Source organism: Perognathus longimembris, chromosome 9 (genome assembly GCF_023159225.1).
Source record: "Perognathus longimembris pacificus isolate PPM17 chromosome 9, ASM2315922v1, whole genome shotgun sequence".
Classification (NCBI taxonomy): Eukaryota; Metazoa; Chordata; class Mammalia; order Rodentia; family Heteromyidae; genus Perognathus; species Perognathus longimembris.
This window is the reverse complement of record NC_063169.1, coordinates 3445768-3470922: the sequence shown is the minus strand read 5'-3', so window position 1 is coordinate 3470922 and position 25155 is coordinate 3445768. Positions and strand designations below refer to the sequence as shown.

General features: G+C 46.6%; 1 protein-coding gene across 6 annotated transcripts in view; it reads left to right on the top strand.

Annotated features, from left to right (window-relative positions):
• Positions 1-24891, top strand: part of Dop1a (DOP1 leucine zipper like protein A) — a 76923-nt gene extending 52032 nt beyond the window's left edge. For 4 of the 6 annotated variants that reach the window (XM_048353636.1, XM_048353634.1, XM_048353635.1 and 1 more), the window contains 16 exons: positions 2417-2542; positions 5159-5293; positions 6456-6511; positions 7725-7829; positions 8967-9033; positions 9261-9405; positions 9956-10035; positions 11938-12047; positions 12302-12451; positions 12557-12618; positions 14331-14483; positions 18538-18674; positions 19376-19431; positions 20221-20385; positions 23178-23307; positions 24317-24891. In XM_048353636.1, the coding sequence (XP_048209593.1) occupies positions 2417-2542; positions 5159-5293; positions 6456-6511; positions 7725-7829; positions 8967-9033; positions 9261-9405; positions 9956-10035; positions 11938-12047; positions 12302-12451; positions 12557-12618; positions 14331-14483; positions 18538-18674; positions 19376-19431; positions 20221-20385; positions 23178-23307; positions 24317-24622 (1983 nt within the window). In that variant the 3' untranslated portion in view covers positions 24623-24891. Of the gene's footprint in view, positions 1-2416; positions 2543-5158; positions 5294-6455; positions 6512-7724; positions 7830-8966; positions 9034-9260; positions 9406-9955; positions 10036-11937; positions 12048-12301; positions 12452-12556; positions 12619-14330; positions 14484-18537; positions 18675-19375; positions 19432-20220; positions 20386-23177; positions 23308-24316 lie in introns of those variants that run through there. The other 2 variants (XR_007212044.1, XR_007212045.1) reach the window with 2 other exon arrangements.
• The last annotated feature ends 264 nt before the right edge of the window (positions 24892-25155 follow it).

Here is a 25155-nt window from a genome sequence, read left to right as displayed (position 1 = left end):
CAAGCCATCAAATTCACTCCAAATATACAAAGCAGTGATTTTTTTAAATTTGTTTATTAATTGAACATTTTTTAATTGAACATTGAAATTTTTTGGACAGGGTGTTGTGCAAAAAGGGTACAGTTACATAGTAGGGCAGTGTGTACATTTCTTGTGATATCTTACGTCCTGTTTTTCTATCTCTAGGTCAGGTAGACATATATACAATATACAACGTATCAAGAACATATACAGTAGCCATGTGGCCACACCCAAGAAAGTTCGCCTAGGGCTTTAAATGTAATGTCTACAGTAGACAGTATGTCGACAGTAGTCTTATATGAACGTACATACCTAGCTTTTGAGCTATTGTATTCCCCTGAGAGGTCAATTTTTGACCTTTATATGTTGAGTAATTGGTTTTAGTTACATACTGTTGGGTCGCTGCCCCAATCCTGTGGGGAATACTATTTGACAAGCAGTTTTTGGTTTCACAGACTTGGTCTCTACTATCTCTCCGTCTCCCTTTGTTAACAGTCATATAACAGGGAGATCATGCCCCTTTGTCTTCTGTGTTCTAGGCTTGTCTTGCTCAACATTATTTGTTCAAGTTCTGACCATTTCCCTGCGAATAACAATATTTCACCATTCCTAATCGCTATGTAGTATTCCATTGTGTATAGGTACCATATTTTTTGGATCCATTCGTCTGTGGAGGGGCATCTGGGTTGTTTCCATATTTTGGCTATCAAAGCAGTGATTTTTTAAAATAGATTTGTAGAGTTGTGAGATACCACAATCCAATTTTCAATTGTGTTCTTCCCTCTAAAAAGATGCCTTGTTCCCACTTGAAGTCAGTCAGTCTCATCCCTAAACCCGACTGGTTGCTAATCCAGTTCCTGTCTATGAGTTGATTTTTTTCTGGACATTACATAGAAATCAGTGAATACTGCATTTGTTCTGTCATACTCAAAAGCCCCATGAAACAGATATTACATAATTGAATTATGCTTACTGTATGAAAAAGGTATCTATAAAAACAAGAGAATAAAGTTCATGTGCTAGGAGTGGTTAATATCAGGATGATAGGATAAATGTTTGTTTTCTTTATGCAGTACTATTTTTCTAGTTCTCTGTTGTTTGTAGTTTTTGTTTTGTGCCAGCACTGGTGCTGAGATACAGAATCTGTCTCACTCATGGCCGGTGCGCTACCATCCAAGGCATGCCTCTACCTGTGGCATTTTTTTTTCTTTTTGGCCAGTCCTGGGCCTTGGACTCAGGGCCTGAGCACTGTCCCTGGCTTCTTCCCGCTCAAGGCTAGCACTCTGCCACTTGAGCCACAGCGCCGCTTCTGGCCGTTTTTCTGTATATGTGGTGCTGGGGAATCGAACCTAGGGCCTCGTGTATCCGAGGCAGGCACTCTTGCCACTAGGCTATCTCCCCAGCCTACCTGTGGCATTTTTGCTGCTTTCTTGGAGGAGAGAGTCTCTCGGATTTGTCAGCCCAGACTGGCTTTGAATCTTGATTCTCAGACCTCACTCTCCTGAATATGCCAGATTACAGGCGTGAGCTGCCAGCTTCCGCCTCTATTTTATATGTTACACATGTAAATGTTGTCATTACTTGGCATGTTGTCAATTGTCATCCCTCAACAACTTCATTTTACTCCTGGACCTGATCAGCTTGATTTATAGGAGCTCATTTAATGGGTGAAAGGAGTTGGATAAAACCATTAGAACTTTATATCTGAGCATTATGTTTGGATTTAAACTATACATTTTCTATCTTAGTATACTTGGAATTAACACTCAGGATCTTCTATAATTGTAAGGCATTATCTTCTCTGAAAGACTTTATATACAATTTAATTTCCTGTATTGTATTTTTTAATACTTAGGGGTTAGATTTGCATTTGGTTAATTGTCATTTTGTAAGGCTTTATTTTAAAATTAAAAGTCACGTCATAACTGTTCTGCTTTGCTGTGTTGCCCAGGCTGGCCTCAGTCCTCCTGCCTCCTCCAGATTGTTGAGACTGCAGGCATGTTCCCCTATGCCAAGCCACAACACTATTAAACACTCCTATCACTATTAAAAGGATCCTCTCCTGGTACAGGGGGCCTGGCAACTCAGGAGGAGGAGGCGGGGAGGAACACGTTTCAAGGCCAACTTGGGCAAAAGTTCTTGACACCTCATCTCCACTGAGAGCTGGAGTAGGTGGTGGCCAGCGCCTGTGATCCCAGCAGTGTGACAGGGAGGACTGCAGTCCGGCTGGCCAGGTGAAAGCACAGGCCAAGTGGCAGAGCACCTGCCTAGTAGAAACCCCACGCGAAAACCCTGGTTCCCCCGGGGGAAAATCAAAACATTCTCACACTGCTGTGGAGCTAAAGGTTCTGTGTGATTAATGCTTATCACTTATAATTTTCTTAAATTGTTTTAGAACTTGAGACAACAAATCCTTGAACTGTTGGGCCCCATCTCAATGAATCATGGCGTTCACTTTATGGCTGCCATTGCATTCGTATGGAATGAAAGAAGGCAGAACAAAGTCACTGCACGAACCAAGGTAGGTGTTTATGGCTTACCAGGGTGGCTTTTTATTTGGTAAGTCCACACTAGTGTATTTCATGTGTGACTGCCCACCAATCTTGAGTTCTGAGGTTACAGTAGACCTATAGTGGCAGGTAGAAAGTGGAAAAGCAAGTTGTCCACCAGTGTTGATAATGACTTATACCGAAACAGAGCAAGATCAGCATGATAATAAGCTTATAATGTCACTTTAAGTAGAAAATATCATATCACATGATGATAGGTGTATGTTTCACATGGAAGCCATTTGGGGTACAAAGCAAGGGCTCAGAGGAAGTTCTCGACTAGGGTTTTTTTCCTGTATGTCAGCTTACACAGTTAATGTATGTCAATGCAAATCTTATATTGGTTTTGACTGTATGAGTGAAAATTAAGTTACTTGCTTTGTGAGCTTGAAATCCCTAAAACTACTTTTCTAAGTTGGAAATAAATTATGGCTTAAAAATAAAAATGCTACTCATTTACATTGGTACATCCAAAGGTTTGTGATTTGCTTTTGTGTTAATTTCACATTTCATATGTAATGATATTCCTAAAGTAATAAAAATATTTCTGCTATATTACATTATTTTGCATATGAAGATTTAGTAATCCATGTCACATTGAACAGAGAGACCATTCTAAAAATTAAGAGTTTCTTGGATGTTACATACGTATTTAGACAATACTGGGGTTTGAATTTGGGCCTTGAACTTAGGTAGGTAGGTGGCAGTTAAGCCATACTTCTAGCCCTGTTTCTGCTTTAGGTGTTTTTCAGATAGAGTATGGAAATCTTTGTCCAAACTGATCTGATCCTCCTATTACCTATACCTTTCATGTAGCTGAGATTACAAGTAGGAATCATCATACCTGACGTGTTCTTTGAGATAGGGTCTCACTAAATTTTTTGCTTAGGTTGGCCTGAACCAAGATCCTTCTCTCATGTAGCTGGGAATATAAGTATAAGGTTGTAGAGGCTGTTGGATATTAATTCTATAGCAGAAACAAAGCAGTATCAGTTGGGAAAATGATTGAAACAGAAAGTAGATAATTACCAGAAGTGGATATAGGTTTAAAGATAAGGAAAACAGAAAAAAGGAAATAACGAATATCATTTTTTCAGAAATTAAAAACAAATATGCTGGACGCTGGTGTCTCACACCTATAATCTTAGCTACTCAGGAAGCTGAGATCTGAGGATCGTGATTAAAAGCCAGCCCAGGCAGGAAAGTCCTTCAGACTCTTATCTCCAACCAACCACCAAAAAACTGGAAGTGGAGCTGTGTCTCAAAGTGGAAGAGTGCTAGCCTTTGAGCACAAAAGCTCAGGGACAACACTCAGGCCTGAGTTCAAGCCCCAGAACCAAAATGACAAAGAAAAAACCATGAGAGGATAAAAATATTAAAGAAATAAAACATGAAAATCCTTAGAAATGAAGGAAATAAATTACTATAGTATTCCTGGTATTGTATAAAGATGCCAACCTGGGAATAAGCTTGTTAGCTGGGCATGGGTGGCTCAGGCCTGTAATCCTCACTATGCAGAAGGCTAAGATCTGAGGATAGTGGTTCAAAGCCAGCAGTGGCAAAAAAAAAGCCCTGGAAACTTGTATCTCCAGTTAACTACCAGAAAAGCCAGAAGTAGAGCTATGAACAAGTAGTTAGAGCACTAGCCTTGAGCCAAAAAGCTCCAGGACATTACCCAGACTCTGGGTTCAAGCCACAGGACCAGCACCAAACAAAAAATAAGCATATTATTTTGGGTTCTAAAATTTTGTGATGGAAAGAGAAAAGGAATGATGATAATACTTATCAATAGCAACACTGGCAATCTGAAGGAAAGTAGAAAGAACCTGTAATTCCATAGCCAAAACAAAAAGCAACTTATTAAGTCTAGAAAATAGAACAGTTATATACAAAATGCAGTGATAGTGCTATAGATAGCCCAACCATAAATAGTCTTGTGGTCACTGGATAACTTCAATAAAATTATGAATAACTACCAGGTAGATGGAAGACAATTGTAAAGAGCATAACTTGTATTCTAAAGGAAGTTGTTTAAAAATATTTTAAAAATGAGGAAAAATAGAAGGTATTGTTTGGAAATAGTAGAAAATAACTACAAGAAAGGAAGGTAGTTATTTTTTGGATGTAAGATGGGAAGGCCAAGGTGATTCCACTTTTTTCCTGTAAAACTTATTGTCCTGTTTGACTTTTTAAAATTGATGTACAGGCTGGGGATATGGCCTAGTGGCGAGAGAGCTTGCCTCGTATACATGAGGCCCTGGGTTCGATTCCCCAGCACCACATATACAGAAAACGGCCAGAAGTGGCGCTGTGGCTCAAGTGGCAGAGTGCTAGCCTTGAGCAAAAAGGAAGCCAGGGACAGTGCTCAGGCCCTGAGTTCAAGCCCCAGGACTGGCAAAAAAAAAAAAAAAAACAACTTAAAATTGATGTACATATATTGTATTGATAAGAAAAATAACACAAACTTACCCAAAGTGGCCAAAGGACTTGTTTATGTTGCGGAGAGGCAATGATTAAGTCTCCTAACTGGCTCTGCATGCAAAGCTCGTACGCATGCACAGAGGTAAGTGGGGTAACGTGTTGTGCAGGTCATTCCCGTGGCCAGCGAAGACCAGCTGCTGCTGGTAGAGCTGGTTCGCTCCATCAGTGTCATGAGAGCAGAAACTGTCATCCAGACGGTGAAAGAAGTTTTAAAGCAGCCTCCCGCCATAGCCAAAGACAAGGTAAGAAGGCCTTTCCTTACGTTTGTTGATAATTCTGTGTCAGAAGGATGCTGATAGGAAAGATTTTTTGAAAAGTCATTTCCTTTGAACTGTGATAGATTGAAGAGGTGGCTGGCTGTCACTCCTTTAATAAGACAGTCACATCTGCAGTGACTTTCTGTCGGGGCCTCTCATTCCTGCAGGCAGTGAGGCGAGGTTAGCCAAACATGTCTCCAGTGAACATCACAGGCACTCAGGGACAGGGTGACCCGATTCTTAGCGAGAAAACACAGGAGCCGGACCGCACAACCTTGCCATTTTTCTCACTTCCTTATTGCTTCTTCTCTGAATCTCTGTTCTATAAACTCAACTTTTGCCAGTCATTGGCTGTCTGATTTTAGTTCTAAACACTGTTAGTCCTTGACCCTGCACAGTACTGTGCTTTGTCAGGACTACTGGAAATGAGCAATATAGTCTTCCTACTCATATTGCTTTGTCTGATTACACAGAGAAACTGCTCTACATTCTGCTCTTTTTACCAAGAGATCACATCTTCTTAAGGAAAGCCTTGCAAACTTAAACTGTGACACCATACCAAAACTGACATTACTACGTCCTTAAAAGAATTATTACAAATAGCTGAAAATTTCGAATTCTTTTTAAAAGCCTTGATATGCAAAAGGAAAAAGGATTTTTGTGTATGTGAATAGTCAGTATCCTTAGTCCATATTTACGTGTGTGTGTATACATGTGTGCACACTTGCCACACTTGCTTGAACTCAGGGCCTGGGTACTGGGGCTGTCCCTGAATTTTTTTGGTCAAGCATAGTGATCTACCACTTGAGCCACCTCTCCATTTCTGGCTTTCTGGTGGTTAATTGGAGGTAAGAGTCTCCCGGAGTTTCCTGCCTAGGCTGGCACCTCAGATCTCAGCCTCCCGCATGCTAGGATTGCAAGCATGAGGCACTGACTTCCAGGGTATTTTCAACTTTTTAAACAGCTCTTTCATTTTGAATTTTCCCTGATAGATGGAAGAAGAGCTACATTTTTTAATAAGTAGATTGGGGGGTGGGGCGGTGTTGTTATTGTTTTCATAAAAACTGTAAGATGCAAGAAAGCTGCAACAGTGAAAAAAGAAATGAAGCAATTTTCTTCACTATAAGCTGATTTCTTTTGTTTGTAGAAGCATCTTTCTTTGGAAGTCTGCATGCTTCAGTTTTTCTATGCTTATATTCAAAGGTAAGATTACTGATGTAGATCTTCCCTTACAAACACAATATAGAAAGATTAGGAAATATAGAAGGAAAAGCACATGAATTCTTTCAAGAAGTGTTCAGGAAAAGAGCTCCCTAAACTAGAAAAACAAATTTGCTACAACAGAAACACTGTTTCTGAATTGTTAATAGAAATAATGAGTATAGCAGTGATTTGGCATACAAACTCGACAAAGCTAAGGACGTGAGAGTGTTAATGATACCTGGAAATGAAGCCCTGAATTGTAAGATCATTTAAATAAAAGAGAAAAATAGAACCTACTCTTAAAATCATGCTACTGAATCAATTGCTACTTTAATACAGGTAAACATGTGGTAATCCAACCTGATTATTGGGGTTCTTGTAATTTTAGGAAGTAGGCAAACATACCTTGTTACCTGGCATTTCCTTTTCTTTTAACTGAGCCTTGAATACAGATTGCCAGTTGTGATAAATTTTTTTTTTTTTTTGTGCCAGTCCTGGGCCTTGGACTCAGGGCCTGAGCACTGCCCCTGGCTTCTTTTTGCTCAAGGCTAGCACTCTGCCACTTGAGCCACAGCCCTACTTCCGGCTTTTTCTGTTTATGTGGCACTGAGGAATCGAACCCAGGGCTTCATGCATGCTAGGCAAGCATTCTACCACTAAGCCACATTCCCAGCCCTTGTGATAAAATTCTTAATCTTCCTACAAAGGGTAATTCCACTTTAATCACAGTTTTGGCATCTGTTTGTAATTTGTGACTACCAGTAACAAAATTATGTTATCTAGAATACTTATTAGATATTTAGAACATTGATTAGAACTGCTGAAACTCTGACTGTAGGTACAGACAAGGATTAAGGTTCAACTGGGAAAAAAAAGTCTGTTGTTTTTTAAAGTGAGAGACTGGTATTGAGGATAGGTTGTAATTAAACCAGGAATTATTATAGTTTGTCTTGTATTTTTCAAAGTCTAAGTGATACAGAATTTGTGTAAACATTCTAGATTAAGAAATTGCACTGACTATAGTAAATTTTATTTTATACCTTACTGGTAGAAAATGCAAAGATTTTAGAAATTCTGCCATATCACAATCTATAAAAATTTAGAGTTTTTAAGGAAAGTAGTAAAGAAATGTGTCAAAGACTGTAGAGAGAAAAATATATAAAATTCAGATTTACTGTTGCTTTCTATATATACAAACTCATTTGTCTTGCAGAATTCCAGTGCCCAATTTAGTGGATAGCTGGGCATCACTGTTGCTACTTCTAAAAGACTCTATACAACTGAGTCTCCCAGCCCCAGGGCAGTTTCTTATCCTGGGGTAAGTAGTCTCACTTCAAAGTATTATTTTTAAGATCCAGAAATGTAGTTCAGAGGTAAAGCTTGTAGTTAGTGTGTGTATGTTTGCTGCTGAATTCAATATCCAGCAGCAAACGCACAAACATGTATATATACATATCTTTAAGAACATCATCTTTGTTTAGCTCTGATCATGATTTTGTAGGCATGAATGTGTGGTTCTGCATTCATAGACTTAGCTTCTACCCTTTTGTCCTCAAGGAATTGACTAACTTTGGCAACCAACCAAGACTTGAAGGCCAATCCATGTAGTAAAGTTTGATAGGCCTCTCCAAAATAATGAGCAAGAAGCAGGGCTGGAGGCCTGACTCCAGTAAGCCAGCACAAGCCCTGAGTTCAAACCCTTGTACTGCCAAAAAAAAAAAGGGAAAAGAACACCAAGTGTCTTTTTAAAATTATCTTCCCTATAACCACTATTTTAACCTCACAAAAGGATTTTTGCATGTTTTAAATGTATGTATATTATACACATTTTATCTATTTTTGTATGACTTTTCATTCAACCTAAGCAATTGAATGAAAGCACTGTAAAAAAAAAACAAAAAACCCTAACTCATTCTTTCTTTTGTTAGCCATTAGATTTTTTTAGTGGGGAACTAGTAGCCAGTATCTTACATTTGTAAAGATTGATCCATGTAACTTATGCTGTTGCTGAATATTTGAGCTCCACTTTGTGGTTCTTCCAAACAGTGCTGCTCTCAATAGCACTGTGTGTGTTTCTTCATGTATATGTTTATGTATGTCAACTGAGTTACAGAATATGTACATACAGATTACACACTTAGTGAGTTGGAAATGGAGTGCAGAAAACCACGAGAAATTAAATAGCACTTTTTTTTTTTTTTTTGCCAGTCCTGGGCCTTGGACTCAGGGCCTGAGCACTGTCCCTGGCTTCTTCCCACTCAAGGCTAGCACTCTGCCACTTGAGCCACAGCGCCGCTTCTGGCCGTTTTCTGTATATGTGGTGCTGGGGAATCGAACCCAGGGCCTCATGTATACAAGGCAAGCACTCTTGCCACTAGGCCATATTCCCAGCCCTAAATAGCACTTTTTAAACTAATACTTTTTTGCTTGTTTTCTTTTTCTATGACCCTTCTAGGGTCCTGAATGAGTTTATCATGAAGAATCCCACTTTAGAAAATAAGAAAGACCAAAGAGACCTTCAGGTAAGATCATTCTGAATTGAAAGCTGTTGCCAAAACCATGTTTATCAGTGCCATCCTTCCAAAAGCAGGAGTCCTGTAAGACAATTCCTAAATTTATTTCATCCAGCTCTGAGCATTGTGACAGTCAGGATGGTCTACTGTAAAATACCGTGTGTATGTGTGTGTGTGTGTGTGTGTGTGTGTGTGTGTGTATGTGTGTATTTAGTGGCTCTTTCTCATGTCTTTAGGATGTGACTCATAAAATAGTGGATGCTGTTGGTGCAGTTGCCGGCTCCTCTCTGGAACAAACAACGTGGCTGCGACGAAATCTGGAGGTGAAGCCTTCCCCCAAAATAGTGGTGGATGGAGCCAACTTGGAATCTGACATTGAAGGTATAGCTCACTTTTAGGTTATTGTTTGTAAGTGTAAGGTCCACCCCCAGGAGGGCTCCATGCAGATGCTCCCCACCTGTTTAAGTCTTTGCCGGTACTACGTTACCTAGGTAACTGGTGCACCTGGAGGCAGCTACTTCCTCCTTCTCTGGGGTCACATCCAATCCACCTGGCCATCCATACCTCCCGCCTTTCCCTATATAATCTGGCTCAACAGGAGTCCCCGCTCTTATTCCTTCTCTGTCTTGCTCTCTTTCCTTTTCCTCTCCTGCTCTCTTTGTCTCTTCCTCCTTCCCACTCTGTCTCCCCACACCTCCATCTTGTGCATGCAGGCCAGCAGTTTGCTCTTCCCCCAATAAACTCCTTTTTGCCTGAACCGTGTGGCAGGTTTCCTTTCTGGCTAACCTTACAGTAAGCACGTATTCACTAAGACGTCATTTCAGCCTTCACTGTATCATAAACTCTCCCCTATTTATCTATGAGGTGGTTGTTTCCTTGTGGGAGGAAATACTAACCAGTATCCCCTGTCCTTGTCTCTTCTCTCACTTAGATATGTTGTCGCCTGCGATGGAAACCTCAAATATAACTCCCTCTGTATATAGTGTCCATGCTTTGACACTGCTCTCTGAGGTAAACTTAGCGTCTTTGTCCATACAGACTTTCAACTAAACAGTTTCATAATTAAATATTTGCAAGTACTTCTTGTACAATTTTTATTTCAAAAATCATTTTGTACTTCTAGAAATTACTATACAAAACTAACAAATATAAACTCTGATGCTGTGTGCATTTGGATTCTTTTGTGATGCATTAGGGATCACTTTATCTTAATTTGGTTTTGTTTGTATATGTGTGCTATCCTGGGACTTGAACTCAGAGCCTAGACTCTGTCCCTGAGCTTTTAAGCTGAAGGCTAACACTTTGGGCTCTGCTTCGAGCTTTTGGGGGGTTAATTGGAGATCAGAGCCTCTTGGACTTTTCTGTCCCAGCTAGCTTTGAATCTGTGATCCTCCTGTCTCAGCCTTCTGAATAGAATTACAAGCACGAGCCATTGACCCCTAGCTAAAGCATAGGCTGTTAAGAAAGTGTTTTGTATCTCATTCTGAGGAAGGGTGGAGATGGTATAAGATACTTTTACTATGAAACACTTTACAGATAAGCATTTCCATACATTTCCAGTTAGCCTATTTTATTTGTTTGTTTGTCGGTCCTAGAGCTTGAACTCAGGTCCTGGGCACTGTTTCTGAGCTTTTTGGCTTAAGGGTCGCACTCTCCCCCTTTGAGCCAAAGTGCCACTTCCTGTTTCTGTGTTTAATTGGAGATAAGAATCTCAGGGATTTTCCTGCTTCCACTACTAACCTAGACCTCTGCCTCCTGAGTAGCTAGGATTAAAGGCTAGCTTCTAACCTAGACCTCTGCCTCCTGAGTAGCTAGGATTAAAGGCTAGCTTCTAACCTAGACCTCTGCCTCCTGAGTAGCTAGGATTAAAGGCTAGCTTCTCACCTTGCTCTCTGCCTCCTGAGTAGCTAGGATTAAAGGCTAGCTTCTAACCTTGCTCTCTGCCTCCTGAGTAGCTAGGATTAAAGGCGTGAGCCACCTGGGCCTGGCTCTGTCTACCTTTTTCTTTTTTTCTTTCTTCTTTTTGTTGCCAGTCCTGGGGCTTGGGACTCAGGGCCTGAGCACTGTCCTTGGCTTCTTTTTGCTCAAGTGTAACATTCTACCTCTTGAGCCACAGCGCCCCTTCCAGCTTTTTCTGCTTATGTGGTGCTGAGGAATCGAAGCCAGGGCTTGATACATGCTAGGCAAACTGTACCACTAAGCCACATTCCCAGCCCTCTTTTTTTTTTTTTTTTTTTTTTGTCAGTTGTGGAGCTTGAACTCTAGTCCTGGGCACTATCTTTGAGTTCTTCAGCTCAAGACTAGCCACAGCGCCACTTCTGGTGATTAATAGGAGATAAGAGTCTCACTGATTTTCCTACTTTCCTACCCTTTCCTACCGGGGCTGGCTTGCTGGCTTTGAACCGAGATCCTCAGATCTCAGCCTCCTGAGTAGCTAGGATGACAGGCGTGCTGTCTACCTTTTTCATAACCTGTTACACAGTCATTCTAAGCTGGCATTTTTGTTTCCCCTCTCAGATAGGACCCCATGCCTTACAAAGGTGAAAGCAATCTGACAGAATTTGGACTTGAGCAGCGCCGTTAATGTGTTGCCAAGTGTCGTTTTAACAGAACCCAAAGAAAGCCCAGAGCATCCAGTCCTGAAGTCACTGTCACTCCCAAACTGAGCTCCCAAACTGCCCAGTGCATCGCTGTCACGGGTGGGAATAGGAAACTAGTTCCACATTTGTGTCACACTGGGGAAAGAAGATGATGGCAGAAACCACAAATTTCAAAAGGATTTAGGAATGCTTCACTTTCGGTTTTCGTGATTTGATGACAGTATCTAGGGTTTCTTACAACTACAGGTAGTAGCCTCTAGGTGGCGTCAGCTTCCGCTCAGGGCTTCTTCCCGTTCCCTCCTGTGTGCCACAGGTCTTGGCCCATCTTCTGGACATGGTTTTCTATAGTGACGAAAAGGAGCGCGTCATCCCCTTACTTGTAAACATCATGCATTATGTCGTGCCCTACCTCCGAAACCACAGGTACCATGGTGACTTCAATAGGTTCGCATTAATTCATGGCCTTATTAGAAATTAGTTCAGTTGCTATTTGTGGAGTGAGCCACAGCGTGGCACTGCTCTTACACACATGCATGGTAATGGCTTAACTAGTCATAGAGAATTTTCTATGGTACTGTTTGTGTCTTCATGTCATTGTCTTAGGAAAATATGAACACTTACACAGCTTAATATGATGACCACTAGAACCGAGATTAAGGTGCCTTTCCTCCATACAGTGCACATAATGCCCCTAGCTACCGAGCCTGTGTGCAGCTACTGAGCAGCCTCAGTGGGTACCAGTACACACGGAGAGCGTGGAAAAAGGAAGCCTTTGACCTCTTCATGGATCCCAGCTTCTTTCAGATGGACGCCTCTTGTGTTAATCAGTAAGTCAGCTTACAGTCATGCCCCTGCCAGCCCAAGTCAGTGACTACCCAGCGCAGTGAGAAGACTTCTTAACAATTCTATGTAACGATCCTTATCTCTTTCAGTTGGAGGGCAATTATGGACAATCTAATGACACACGATAAGACAACGTTTAGAGACCTGATGAGTGAGTATACTAAGATGGCAACCCAAGCAGCGTCTTCCTGTACTATTCACTGTTTTCTGGAAACGACTGAATTAGCTTTCTGTCAAGTTGTGCATTATCTTTGGGTGGGAATATAGTGTTAAAAGTTACAGAGGATAACTTAGCGATAAGCAATAAGTGAAGCTGCTTCTTCATGTGGGGGAAATACTGGAAAGAAGAGAGACTGTCTAGTTTGATTCTAAATTACTTTCCCAGCTGACAGTAGAGTAACTGATATATAGTAGGTACTCAGTAAAAAAATGATTGAATGAAAGACTGAAAGCAGGTGAGGTAGAAAAGGCAGACAGTTGGATCCAACCTGTGAGACCAAGCACTGTAAATATAAGGGGCTCTGCTTATCAGAAGGAAGGAAAGGGAAGGAAGAGGAAGAGAGGGAGGGGAGGAGAGAAGAGAAAGAAGGCAAGGTTAGTCACCCTCTGCCTCCTTTCTACTTACACTTGATTGGTTTTATATATTTGGGGTTCATTTAGCATTTATTCTAGGAGGATGTAGGATTTTTTGATTTACAAAAAGCTTTCAAGTCCCTTAACTGAATGAACTTAAGTAGTGATAAAATTCTGTGAACCCAAGATAAATTCTTTAGCCCAAAATATAGTGTTCTCATATGAAAAAAGACTATATTTTCTCTCATCTTCATAGAATTGCTTCAAGTTTCCAATTCCTCTGTTCAATAAATATTTATTAAAAGACGACAGTGGCCCAGACTTTTTTCTAACCTTAATAAAATTAAAGTTTGTTTCAGGGAGTTAAGTTGTGCAAGAAATAAAATACAGGCAGTGTGATAAGTAACCAAGAGCTCACACTTGATATGAAACCCAGGAAGCCAATTCAGAGAATCCAGGCCAGATGACACACAACTGCAGTCCAAGCCGTCAGGAGGCAGAGAGGACACTCCCAAGTTCAAGGCGAAAACTTGAGTTACAAGCTCAGGATTTCTGATCCTGTGTCACAAAGTAATAACAAATAAAAGGAAACAATGATCAGGAGTCCTAAGGACAGAATATTCCAGACATAGAGAACAATAATTGCAGAGGTGGGTCGGAGGGGAAAGCAATTGCGAAGGTCGGGGATGGAAGCAGACTTCATGCCGTAGCCGGGCAGACACGCGGGGCACGAGGAGGAGAGGCAGGTAGGCCGAGCGGAGCCATGCTGGAGATTTGTTTTGTGTCTAGCCAGGACTGGGGCTTACGCTCAGGGCGTCTACGTGGCCCCTTCACTTTGTGGCTCAAGGATGGGGCTTTGCCACTTGAGCCACATCTCTAATTGCAACTATTTGCTGGTTAATTGGATGTAAGAGTCTCATGGACTTTCTGTCTGGGCTGGGTTTGAACCACAATCCTCAGATCTCAGTCTCCTGTGTAGCTAGGATGACAGGGGTCAGCCACCATGCCTGGCTGGAAATGGTTTTCCAAAGCAGATGATAGACAACTTAAAGGACCTTGTAAAATGGTACTATTTGTAATTTTGCCATCTGAAACTCAGAATTCTGAATTTCCTCTCTTTTCATCACTCTGCTGCCGCCGGGTCTTCCGGTGTGCCCCCCCTCCTCCCCCGTGCTGGAGAGCGCTCCCTCTCACTCTTGTTGTCATGGGGCATCTGCCTTTAAAAAGGAAGCTTTGCTTTCACGTGGCTCCATGGCTGTCTGTGTCAGTCGGCCTCTCCCCTCTTTCCAGCTCGAGTGGCCGTGGCCCAAAGCAGTTCACTTAACCTTTTTGCAAACCGGGATGCGGAGTTAGAGCAGAGAGCCATGCTGCTCAAAAGGTTAGCCTTTGCTATTTTCAGCAGTGAAGTCGACCAGTACCAGAAATACCTCCCAGACATACAAGGTAAGCCGCTAAAACTTGATTTTCTGTATCTCCTGACTGTATGGTATTGTTCTTGTTCCTTAGAGAATACGCTTAAGTTACCATTTGGAGTGAAAGAAGTCACTAAGTTTGTAGGCGTTTCCCTAATGTAGTCTCTTTTATGAAGTTCAAACTCTGTAGGAATGGGTATTTGGGGATAAGAATCGACTTGCACTTGAGATGAGCATGTCAGTGTTTCTTTATACCCAGAGGACTGAGCAGAACACAGGCAAGCCCAGGAGATGATGGCTAGAAATACCATTCGGGGACTGCACTGGGCTCACAGGAGGCTGTGGCTAATCTGTATCGAGTGAGGTGGGAGGCCTTCTGTGTCCAGAAAGGACAGCAGGGCCTCCCACTCCAGGCCTCTAAGCCAGTCCACGTGGCCAGCAGTGTGTGTGTGTGGCCCAGGTGTCCACGTGGTCAGAAGTGTGTGTGTGGCCCAGGTGTCCACGTGGTCAGAAGTGTGTGTGGCCCAGGTGTCCACGTGGTCAGCAGTGTGTGTGGCCCAGGTGTCCACGTGGTCAGAAGTGTGTGTGGCCCAGGTGTCCACGTAGCCAGCAGTGTGTGTGTGGCCCAGGTGTCCACGTGATCAGGAGTGTGTGTGTGGCCCAGGTGTCCACGTGGTCAGAAGTGTGCGTGTGGCCCAGGTGTCCACGTGGTCAGCAGTGCGTGTGGCCCAGGTGTCCACGTGGTCAGCAGTGTGTGTGGCCCAGGTGTCCATGTGGTCAGCAGTGTGTGTGGCCCAGGTGTCCACGTGGTCAGCAGTGTGTGTGTGTGTGGCCCAGGTGTCCATGTGGTCAGGAGTGTGTGTGTGGCCCAGGTGTCCACGTGGTCAGAAGTGTGTGTGTGGCCCAGGTGTCCACGTGGTCAGGAGTGTGTGTGTGGCCCAGGTGTCCACGTGGCCAGCAGTGTGTGTGACCCAGGTGTCCATGTGGTCAGGAGTGTGTGTGGCCCAGGTGTCCACGTGGTCAGGAGTGTGTGTGTGGCCCAGGTGTCCACGTGGTCAGCAGTGTGTGTGTGGCCCAGGTGTCCACGTGGTCAGCAGTGTGTGTGGCCCAGGTGTCCACGTGGTCAGCAGTGTGCGTGTGGCCCAGGTGTCCACGTGGTCAGCAGGAGTGTGCGTGTGGCCCAGGTGTCCACGTGGTCAGGAGTGTGCGTGTGGCCCAGGTGTCCACGTGGTCAGGAGTGCGCGTGTGGCCCAGGTGTCCACATGGTCAGGAGTGCGTGTGTGGCCCAGGTGTCCACGTGGTCAGGAGTGTGCGTGTGGCCCAGGTGTCCATGTGGTCAGGAGTGTGTGTGTGGCCCAGGTGTCCACGTGGTCAGCAGTGTGCGTGTGGCCCAGGTGTCCACGTGGTCAGCAGGAGTGTGCGTGTGGCCCAGGTGTCCACGTGGTCAGGAGTGTGCGTGTGGCCCAGGTGTCCACGTGGTCAGGAGTGCGCGTGTGGCCCAGGTGTCCACATGGTCAGGAGTGCGTGTGTGGCCCAGGTGTCCACGTGGTCAGGAGTGTGCGTGTGGCCCAGGTGTCCATGTGGTCAGGAGTGTGTGTGTGGCCCAGGTGTCCACGTGGTCAGCAGTGTGCGTGTGGCCCAGGTGTCCACGTGGTCAGCAGGAGTGTGTGTGTGGCCCAGGTGTCCATGTGGTCAGCAGTGTGTGTGGCCCAGGTGTCCACGTGGTCAGCAGTGTGTGTGTGGCCCAGGTGTCCACGTGGCCAGCAGTGTGTGTGACCCAGGTGTCCATGTGGTCAGGAGTGTGTGTGGCCCAGGTGTCCACGTGGTCAGGAGTGTGTGTGTGGCCCAGGTGTCCACGTGGCCAGCAGTGTGTGTGACCCAGGTGTCCACGTGGTCAGGAGTGTGTGTGGCCCAGGTGTCCACGTGGTCAGCAGTGTGTGTGGCCCAGGTGTCCACGTGGTCAGCAGTGTGTGTGGCCCAGGTGTCCACGTGGTCAGCAGTGTGTGTGGCCCAGGTGTCCACGTGGTCAGGAGTATGTGTGTGGCCCAGGTGTCCACGTGGTCAGGAGTATGTGTGTGGCCCAGGTGTCCACGTGGTCAGGAGTGTGCGTGTGGCCCAGGTGTCCACGTGGTCAGGAGTGTGCGTGTGGCCCAGGTGTCCATGTGGTCAGCAGTGTGCGTGTGGCCCAGGTGTCCACATGGTCAGGAGTGTGCGTGTGGCCTAGGTGTCCACGTGGTCAGGAGTGTGTGTGTGGCCCAGGTGTCCACGTGGTCAGGAGTGTGTGTGTGGCCCAGGTGTCCACGTGGTCAGCAGTGTGTGTGGCCCAGGTGTCCATGTGGTCAGCAGTGTGTGTGGCCCAGGTGTCCACGTGGTCAGCAGTGTGTGTGTGGCCCAGGTGTCCACGTGGTCAGCAGGATTGTGTGTGGCCCAGGTGTCCATGTGGTCAGGAGTGTGTGTGTGGCCCAGGTGTCCACGTGGTCAGAAGTGTGTGTGGCCCAGGTGTCCACGTGGCCAGCAGTGTGCGTGGCCCAGGTATCCACGTGGTCAGCAGTGTGCGTGTGGCCCAGGTGTCCACGTGGTCAGAAGTGTGTGTGTGGCCCAGGTGTCCATGTGGCCAGCAGTGTGTGTGACCCAGGTGTCCATGTGGTCAGAAGTGTGTGTGGCCCAGGTGTCCACGTGGTCAGCAGTGTGCGTGTGGCCCAGGTGTCCACGTGGTCAGCAGTGTGCGTGTGGCCCAGGTGTCCACGTGGTCAGGAGTGTGCGTGTGGCCCAGGTGTCCACGTGGTCAGGAGTGTGCGTGTGGCCCAGGTGTCCACGTGGTCAGGAGTGTGCGTGTGGCCCAGGTGTCCACGTGGTCAGGAGTGTGCGTGTGGCCCAGGTGTCCACGTGGTCAGGAGTGTGTGTGTGGCCCAGGTGTCCACGTGGTCAGCAGTGTGTGTGGCCCAGGTGTCCACGTGGTCAGCAGTGTGTGTGGCCCAGGTGTCCACGTGGTCAGGAGTGTGCGTGTGGCCCAGGTGTCCACGTGGTCAGGAGTGTGTGTGTGGCCCAGGTGTCCACGTGGTCAGCAGTGTGCGTGTGGCCCAGGTGTCCACGTGGTCAGCAGTGTGTGTGTGGCCCAGGTGTCCACGTGGTCAGCAGTGTGTGTGTGGCCCAGGTGTCCACGTGGTCAGCAGTGGGTGTGGCCCAGGTGTCCACGTGGTCAGGAGTGTGTATGGCCCAGGTGTCCACGTGGTCAGGAGTGTGTGTGTGGCCCAGGTGTCCACGTGGTCAGGAGTGTGCATGTGGCCCACGTGTCCATGTGGTCAGCAGTGTGTGTGGCCCAGGTGTCCACGTGGTCAGCAGTGTGTGTGTGGCCCAGGTGTCCACGTGGTCAGCAGTGTGTGTGTGGCCCAGGTGTCCACGTGGTCAGCAGTGTGTGTGGCCCAGGTATCCACATGGTCAGCAGTGTTTGTGGCTCAGGTGTCCACGTGGTCAGCAGGAGTGTGTGTGGCCCAGGTGTCCACGTGGTCAGCAGTGTGCGTGTGGCCCAGGTGTCCACGTGGTCAGCAGTGTGTGTGTGGCCCAGGTGTCCACGTGGTCAGCAGTGGGTGTGGCCCAGGTGTCCACGTGGTCAGCAGTGGGTGTGGCCCAGGTGTCCACGTGTTCAGCAGTGTGTGTGGCCCAGGTGTCCACGTGGGGCCACGATGGCAGTCCTCTCCCCGCGAAGGCTCAGCATTGTCTCTTCGCCCATCACACCTCGCCTGAGACATGCAACCTGAGCCCTGGCCAGAGCCTTCTGGGGTTTGGCGACGGGCTCGCTGCAAGGCCCCGGGTTCCCTGAAGCCCGCTGTGCCGCCCAGGCTCCTCGAACCCGTGTCTGCTCGCGGCAGGGTCGCAGATGCGTGCACCAGGCCCGGGTTCTCGCGAGCACTGTCGAGTGCTACTTGACTGAGAGTATTTTTATTTCACATATAGTTGTCTTGTTTCGTAATGTCTTTATGAAAGTGGTCGTCTGCAGTCTGGAACTGTCTTCAGTCTGGGCTGTATGGCAGTTTGTACATGAGGGTAACTGTTTAGGCATTGAAAATATACCACATTTCTTTCAGAGAGATTGGTGGAAAGTCTCCGTTTGCCCCAGGTGCCAACTCTTCACTCTCAAGTGTTCCTGTTTTTCAGAGTGTTACTGTTAAGGATGTCTCCACAGCACCTCACCTCCCTCTGGCCCACCATGATCACCGAGCTGGTGAGTTCACTGCAGCTCGGCTAGCTTGCAAGCTAGCCAACGACACGATTGGTTTCTGTGTGCTTACTGGATAAAAACTAACTTTAAAAGAGAACTGTGTTAAGCCATCTAATCTCACAGTCGTCCTAGTTCAAGAGAGTGAAAACAAGCCAGAGTCCATCTCCTTGCAGTGTGACCTCTAGCTGTGCAGTGGCAGAGCCAGCTGCTTGTGCCCGCTGCTTCGTCTGCGTGGTTCGCTGTCTCGTGGCTCTGGTACATTTCTAGTTGCTTCCTCTAGGAGTGGAAGGGGATGAGCTGGGTTTTTAGGGACTGGCACGAGGCAGTGCACTCGCATCTGGGTTAAACTTGCTTTAGAGCAATTTGGAGATTTTGCAAGTCCTAAGGCTCCTTCTCTCTCTATCCACCCTCATCACAAAATCATTGGAGAGTCGAGGGAAAAGGTATAATAGAGACGTTCTGGCACCGGAACCCCAGCTTTACAAATTGTCCCCAAGGAAATTTGCTTTAAATCATAATCATCTCACAGTACTCTTGGCATGCTTGAAGGCTCTAGATTGGCAGTTTTGTTATCCTAAACGACCTATAAGAGATTTTGAATATATATCTGAAAATTTTTATGTTAATGAAAATAGAGCCTAAAGATAATATAAAGGTCACACACCCTATTTAAATAAGCATTTAACTTTATTTCATGTCTTTAGGTGCAAGTATTTTTATTGATGGAGCAGGAACTCACTGCTGATGAAGATATTTCACGGTAACATGTAATTTATTTAGTGTGCTTTTAGTCCTGAGTATCCTGTGGTTATCTAGAATGCTACTCAACACCTTAGGAGAATACAGATACCAGTTTCCCTACTTCATATGACTAGGCTATTATTTCATACGTCATATTTGATGTAATTTCACTTGTCATGAAACATAATGGACTCTCAGCATTCACGCCCTGTGGCCTCTAGATACAAATACAGATGAACAGAGTGCAACATTGCTTCAGCTCGATGGGTTGTATTGGTTTGCGAAGGTTAGATCTGGTCCTTGCAGGTGTGTTATGCCAGGTCACCTGTAACCACAGTAGCCATATGTGGCCAGTATAATGTCTATACAGGTTTATTCTTTGGAGTAGCAGTTTCCTAATATGTAAATGATTTTTATATTTACAGGAATTTACAAATTTACATATTGAAAAGTCCCTTTAAGGCCGTGTTGTTAATGCAGCTTACTCTTGCATGCTGTTTATAAAGTCTCCTGTTCCGTGTATTACAGAAAGCTTCACGCCAACTATTCTGAGCAACTGAATAGTATTAAAGTTTCTTGATGATAAAGTTTGTATTTTTACACTTCTTGAGTATAATACAAATTTCTCCCTGTGTATTCTTAAATCTTAAAGAACAAAAATAAGATTTTTGAGGATGACAGACGTGGCCAGGAGCAGGAATTGAGCTCTGAGCGACGCTCAGTAGACTGTGAGGCGTCCTAGCTGGCACCTGCTGCTCCCGCAGGCGAGGGCCCGCGGCTGACGGTGCTGTCCGCTGCTTGCTTGCAGGACTTCCGGCCCCTCTGTCGCTGGCCTGGAGACCACCTACACAGGAGGCAACGGCTTCTCCACCTCCTACACCAGCCAGCGGTGGCTCAACCTCTATCTCTCCGCTTGCAAGTTTCTGGATTTGGCTCTGGCCTTGCCCTCCGAAAATCTCCCCCAGTTCCAGATGTAAGTACAAGCAAAGACCGTAAGTGGGTATTTCTTGAAAATGCGCTTGCTGTGGCCACGGACGTCCACCATTAAGTCACACGCTCTGGTGGAAGAAGAAACAGGATGCTTACTAACGGACCTTCAGCACTGTTTTGAGAAAGGGGTAGATCAGGATCTGTTAGGAATACAGACCACTCCGCCAGTCAGTGGCGCGCCCTGTGGATGGGAAGCAGGGCCCACGCCACTCCCAGCGCAGAGCCCACTCACTCACAGAGACGCAGGTGGAAACAGCCACAGGGTGGCTACTGTGAGCGCACACAAATGAGGTCCTCCAAGCCACGGGGCAGGCCCTCGCCAAGCGTGCGGGCTCCCAGCAGCCTCTGTGAAGGTCCGAGACGGGAAAAGATCACTGTTGCTGGAGAGCTGGGGAGAGCCTCTGTATGTACAGCACAGTCCTGCTCACTGTAGGACGTGCGCGTTCTGGCCTAGAAAGGAAGGGTGCTATCACCCTGGCATTGAGAAAGCTCATCTTGGCAGTGTAGTGAGGAAAAAGGACCAAGAAACAAGGGTGAAGGAAGCCGTTTTGCTCTGGATGACAGGAAAGGACAAGGAAGGAAATGTAGAGTAATTCCCCTCGTACCTTCTTCACAAGTGCCCCAAAGTACTCGGCATGGTTCTTTCTTTAATCTTATTTTATTGTAAAGGTAACATACAGAGAGGCCACAGTTACGTAAGGTAGTGAGCACATTTCTTGTTGCACATTCTTATCCCCCTTTGTTTTCTCCCACTTTCCCTCCCTACCCGACTCCCCTTACCCCCAAGGTGTAAGTCCATTTCCAACAGTGTCTTGTGAGTATCGCTGTTGCATTGGTTCATCCTTCGTCCTTTCTCTCACCATTTTGTCATTCACTTCCCCAAATTAAGTACATCTAAAATTTAAAATAGCCACGCTAATTTGGGAATGAATGCACGGGATCAAATATACATTTATATAGGGCATTACATTTATTCAGGAATACAATATTAATAGGATAAAGAGGAACATCCCGGCATCTTTTTTGTCTTTTTCATTTAGACATACTTAAACCATGAAAAATAGCTTATTTTTTAAATTAAATTTAATGGTAAGAACTAGAAATTATTTTTAGGGGCTGGAATGTGGCCTAGTGGTAGAATGTTTGCATACAGGAAGCCCTGGGTTCGATTCCTCAGCGCCACATATATAGAAGAAAAAAGAATGTAGAAATTATTTTTAGATTTATATCAGGTCTTTAAACCTTTTCCACTTGCATGTACGTCTTGATGAATTTCAGTACTAGGTATCTGAAACGGAAGCTATTCCCCAAGAAGTTTGGGAAGGGCACTAACCACAATGGTAGGGAAGCATCCCGAAAGCCCCGGATGCCTGCACTCCTGAGGGGCACTGTATAGAAACCCAGGCTGGTGCTGCCTCTTACCGAGGAAGCTATTGTTACCATGCACAGAAGGAAAGCAGGACTTGGGGGTGTCACCCAGTGGAGGGGCCCACACTTACTGTGACTGGAGCCCTGGTGCAGTTCCCAGCCCCAAAGGAAAAGTAGCTTCTACGCACCAGGAAAACATGCAGAGCTATATCCATACAGAAGGCCCAGGCGTGAATGGTGAACGGTAAACACTGCTTCCGCATTCTGCTTGTGGGGCATGCGCAGTGATGTCTGCCGGGCACATAGACGGCCAAGGGTCTACCCGGACACAGGCAGTCCCCCAGGAAGAGTGAAGTAGCTGGAACACTGGTTAAATCAGTACCTTCCTTACCAAGAGGTTGGGCGGGGGGGGGCCTCCAGTGGTAACGCACTTGCTTGGCAAGTACAAGACTCTGGGTTTCAAAGCCCAGTGCCACCAGAAACATGGCTGCCTGGAGTACTAGGTAGTGACAGAAGATATAAAATGAACTCGGATGAATAATGCAATCAACACAAGTACTTGTGGTGGCTTTTTGCTTCTGGGGGTTTTTGTTTGAGGCGATGCCACTCTGGAACCCAATGCTGCGCATCAAGCTCTGCCCGAAGCGCAGATGGGATGGGTGTTTTGCTGTTCCAGGTCTCGGTGGTGGGGGGTGAAGGGCTGCGCTGTGACTGAGCTTGTCCTAACCCCGGGGCCACACAGTCCTTTTGATTTCCAAGTAACCCGCAAACCGCTGGGAGCAAAGGAATAGAGTGCCAGCCATGAGCAGTCAGAGCCAAGCAAAGTCTCAAAAAACACCAAGTTCAAGCCCCAGCACTGGCACCAAAATAATAATAAGTCATTTTAAAAATTGGCTAGCACTAGTAGCTCTTGCCTATAATCCTAACTACTCAGGAGGCTGAGATCTTAAGGATCGTGGCTTGAAGCCCACCAGGCGGGAAAGTCCATGAGACTTTTGTCTCTAACTGACCACCAAAAAGCTGTAAGTGAAGTTGTGGCTCAAGTAGCAGAGCTCATGCCATTAATTCTGGGTACTCCGTAGGCTAAGCTTGAACCAAGGAGCAGCAAGAAGTACAAATAGGATCATGGTCAATTCCATCTCAAAAATAATCAGCGCCCAAACAGCTGGAAGTCTGGCTCTTTCCGTAGAGCACCTGTCCAGCAAGTCTTGAGTTCTGTACTGACAAAAAACAACCAGTGATGTACACTTTGCGTGTTTACATTGTTATCTCCTGCAACATCATGAAGTGTTTCATGCCATCTTTGCTAAGACAAAGCTCGCAGCTGGCGGAATATTTTAAGAGGGGACCACGATCATGCTACTAACTGATGCGCCGCGTCTCCGCCTGTCATCCTTCCGTCCACAGGTACCGGTGGGCCTTCATTCCTGAAGCCTCCGATGACTCGGGTTTAGAAGTCAGAAGGCAGGGCATGCACCAACGAGAATTTAAACCCTACGTGGTCCGCCTGGCCAAACTCCTCAGGAAGAGGGCAAAGGTATGCAAGGCTTTTACTATGTAACTGTTTCTCTGCGTTGACTTTGTGACACATTATGTAGATACTGTGTATTAACTGGAAGATTAGTCATTTATGAAGCAGTCCCTGGGGAACTGAGGATAGTATCAGGTTTGAGATATTTTGAAAACATATTTACAATTTTGACAATGGTGATGCGGACAGCAAGGGTTTTTACTTGAGGTTTTACATCAATCTCTTCACCTGAGGGGGGAGGGGGCACAGCGCAGTGGGTGGCAGAGCAGACCCCGCCCCTCCCTCCACCCCTCGCTCCACCCAGCTCCTTCCCATGTTGCCTGGGTTTCTCTCGCCCCGCTGCAGTACCAAGAGGAAGTACTCGCTTTGGGGCACTGCTGTCTTGTGGCAAGGCGAGGGCGTTTGTTTAAGGGGAATTCATTTCCTGCTGCAGAATGTGTAGTTCTGGTGTGACTGTTTGGACCCGATCCTTGCCTACAATAGTAAGAGTCCAGAACTTGAGGTTTTTGAGTAAATGCAAAACACAACATAAACATTTGTAAGCTAAAGTTTACTCCCTCCTTACAAATAGATTTATTTGCAAATGGCATTAAAAAGATGTCGATGTGAAGGGTTTTAAATTAAGAGCACGTGGCGGTTTCTGTGCGTTTAGCTTGAGTGCTAGTGTTTCTAATGTCTTGATTTCTCCTGGGGCGTGGGCTCGGGGCCGCGGGCGGGCCCTCCCTCAGCCTTTGCTCGGGGCTGGGCTCGGGGCGGCGGGCGGGCCCTCCCTCAGCCTTTGCTCGGGCTGGGCACGGTGCCACGGGCGGGCCCTCCCTCAGCCTTTGCTCGGGGCTGGGCACGGGGCGGCGGGCGGGCCCTCCCTCAGCCTTTGCTCGGGCTGGGCACGGTGCCACGGGCGACACGCTGTGCAGGTCGTCTGCGTCGCTCAGCCTCCGGGCAGCTGGGATTGCAGGTGCGAGCCGCTGCTCTGGGCCCTGACATTCCCCACCCTGTGCTCACCCCTACCCTGCAGAAGAACCCCGAGGAGGACCCGTCGGGGCGCGCGCTGGGCTGGGAGCCGGGGCACCTGCTCCTCACCGTGGGCGCCGTGCGCAGCATGGAGCAGCTGCTGCCCTTCTTCCACGCGCTCGCCCAGGTCTTCAACAGCAAGGTCACCAGCCGCTGCGGGGGACACGCGGGGAGCCCCGGCCTCCACCCCAACACCTTCTCCAGTAAGGACGTGAAACTCGAGAACCACAAGCCGTTTTCCACCCGCGCCCGGCAGAAGATAGAAGAGATGGTAGAGAAGGACTTTCTAGAAGGGGTGATGAAAACCTGAGCAGGCCGGGCCGCCCCGGAACGCGATGCAAACGCAACGCGCCACTCTGAGGTGTACAGTTGTTATTATTTTTTATGTAAACCACGCTTCGGGTTGTATTTAAATGTTTGTAAATAAGAGCTGATGTCTGAACGTGGCCTAAATCAAGTTTAACTGTTACTGGCTCATATTGATTATGGTGCCTAGGAGAGATCTCTATATATAGCCCGTTGTTTTATTGTCCTGAGTTGTTTTAAACCTGCAAAATACATAACGCCATTTTTCTACCAGCTTCAGGCTTGGTTTAATTCATTTAGAGACTGGGATTTCTCTTTCCACTGCAAACCACGTTCTGGCGTCGCTTCGCCATCCAGGTTTGGTGGCAGTTCTTCAACCCACGCACGACGGCCCCGGGGGAGAACAGCGAAAGCCAGGTACCAGGGGAGCAGTGTGCGCGCGCCCTCCCTCCCCGCCGTCCCCCCTCCCCGAGCCCCCCGCAGGGGACCGCTGCAAACGTCACACTCAGGTTACACCAAAGATGCCACAGGAACCAC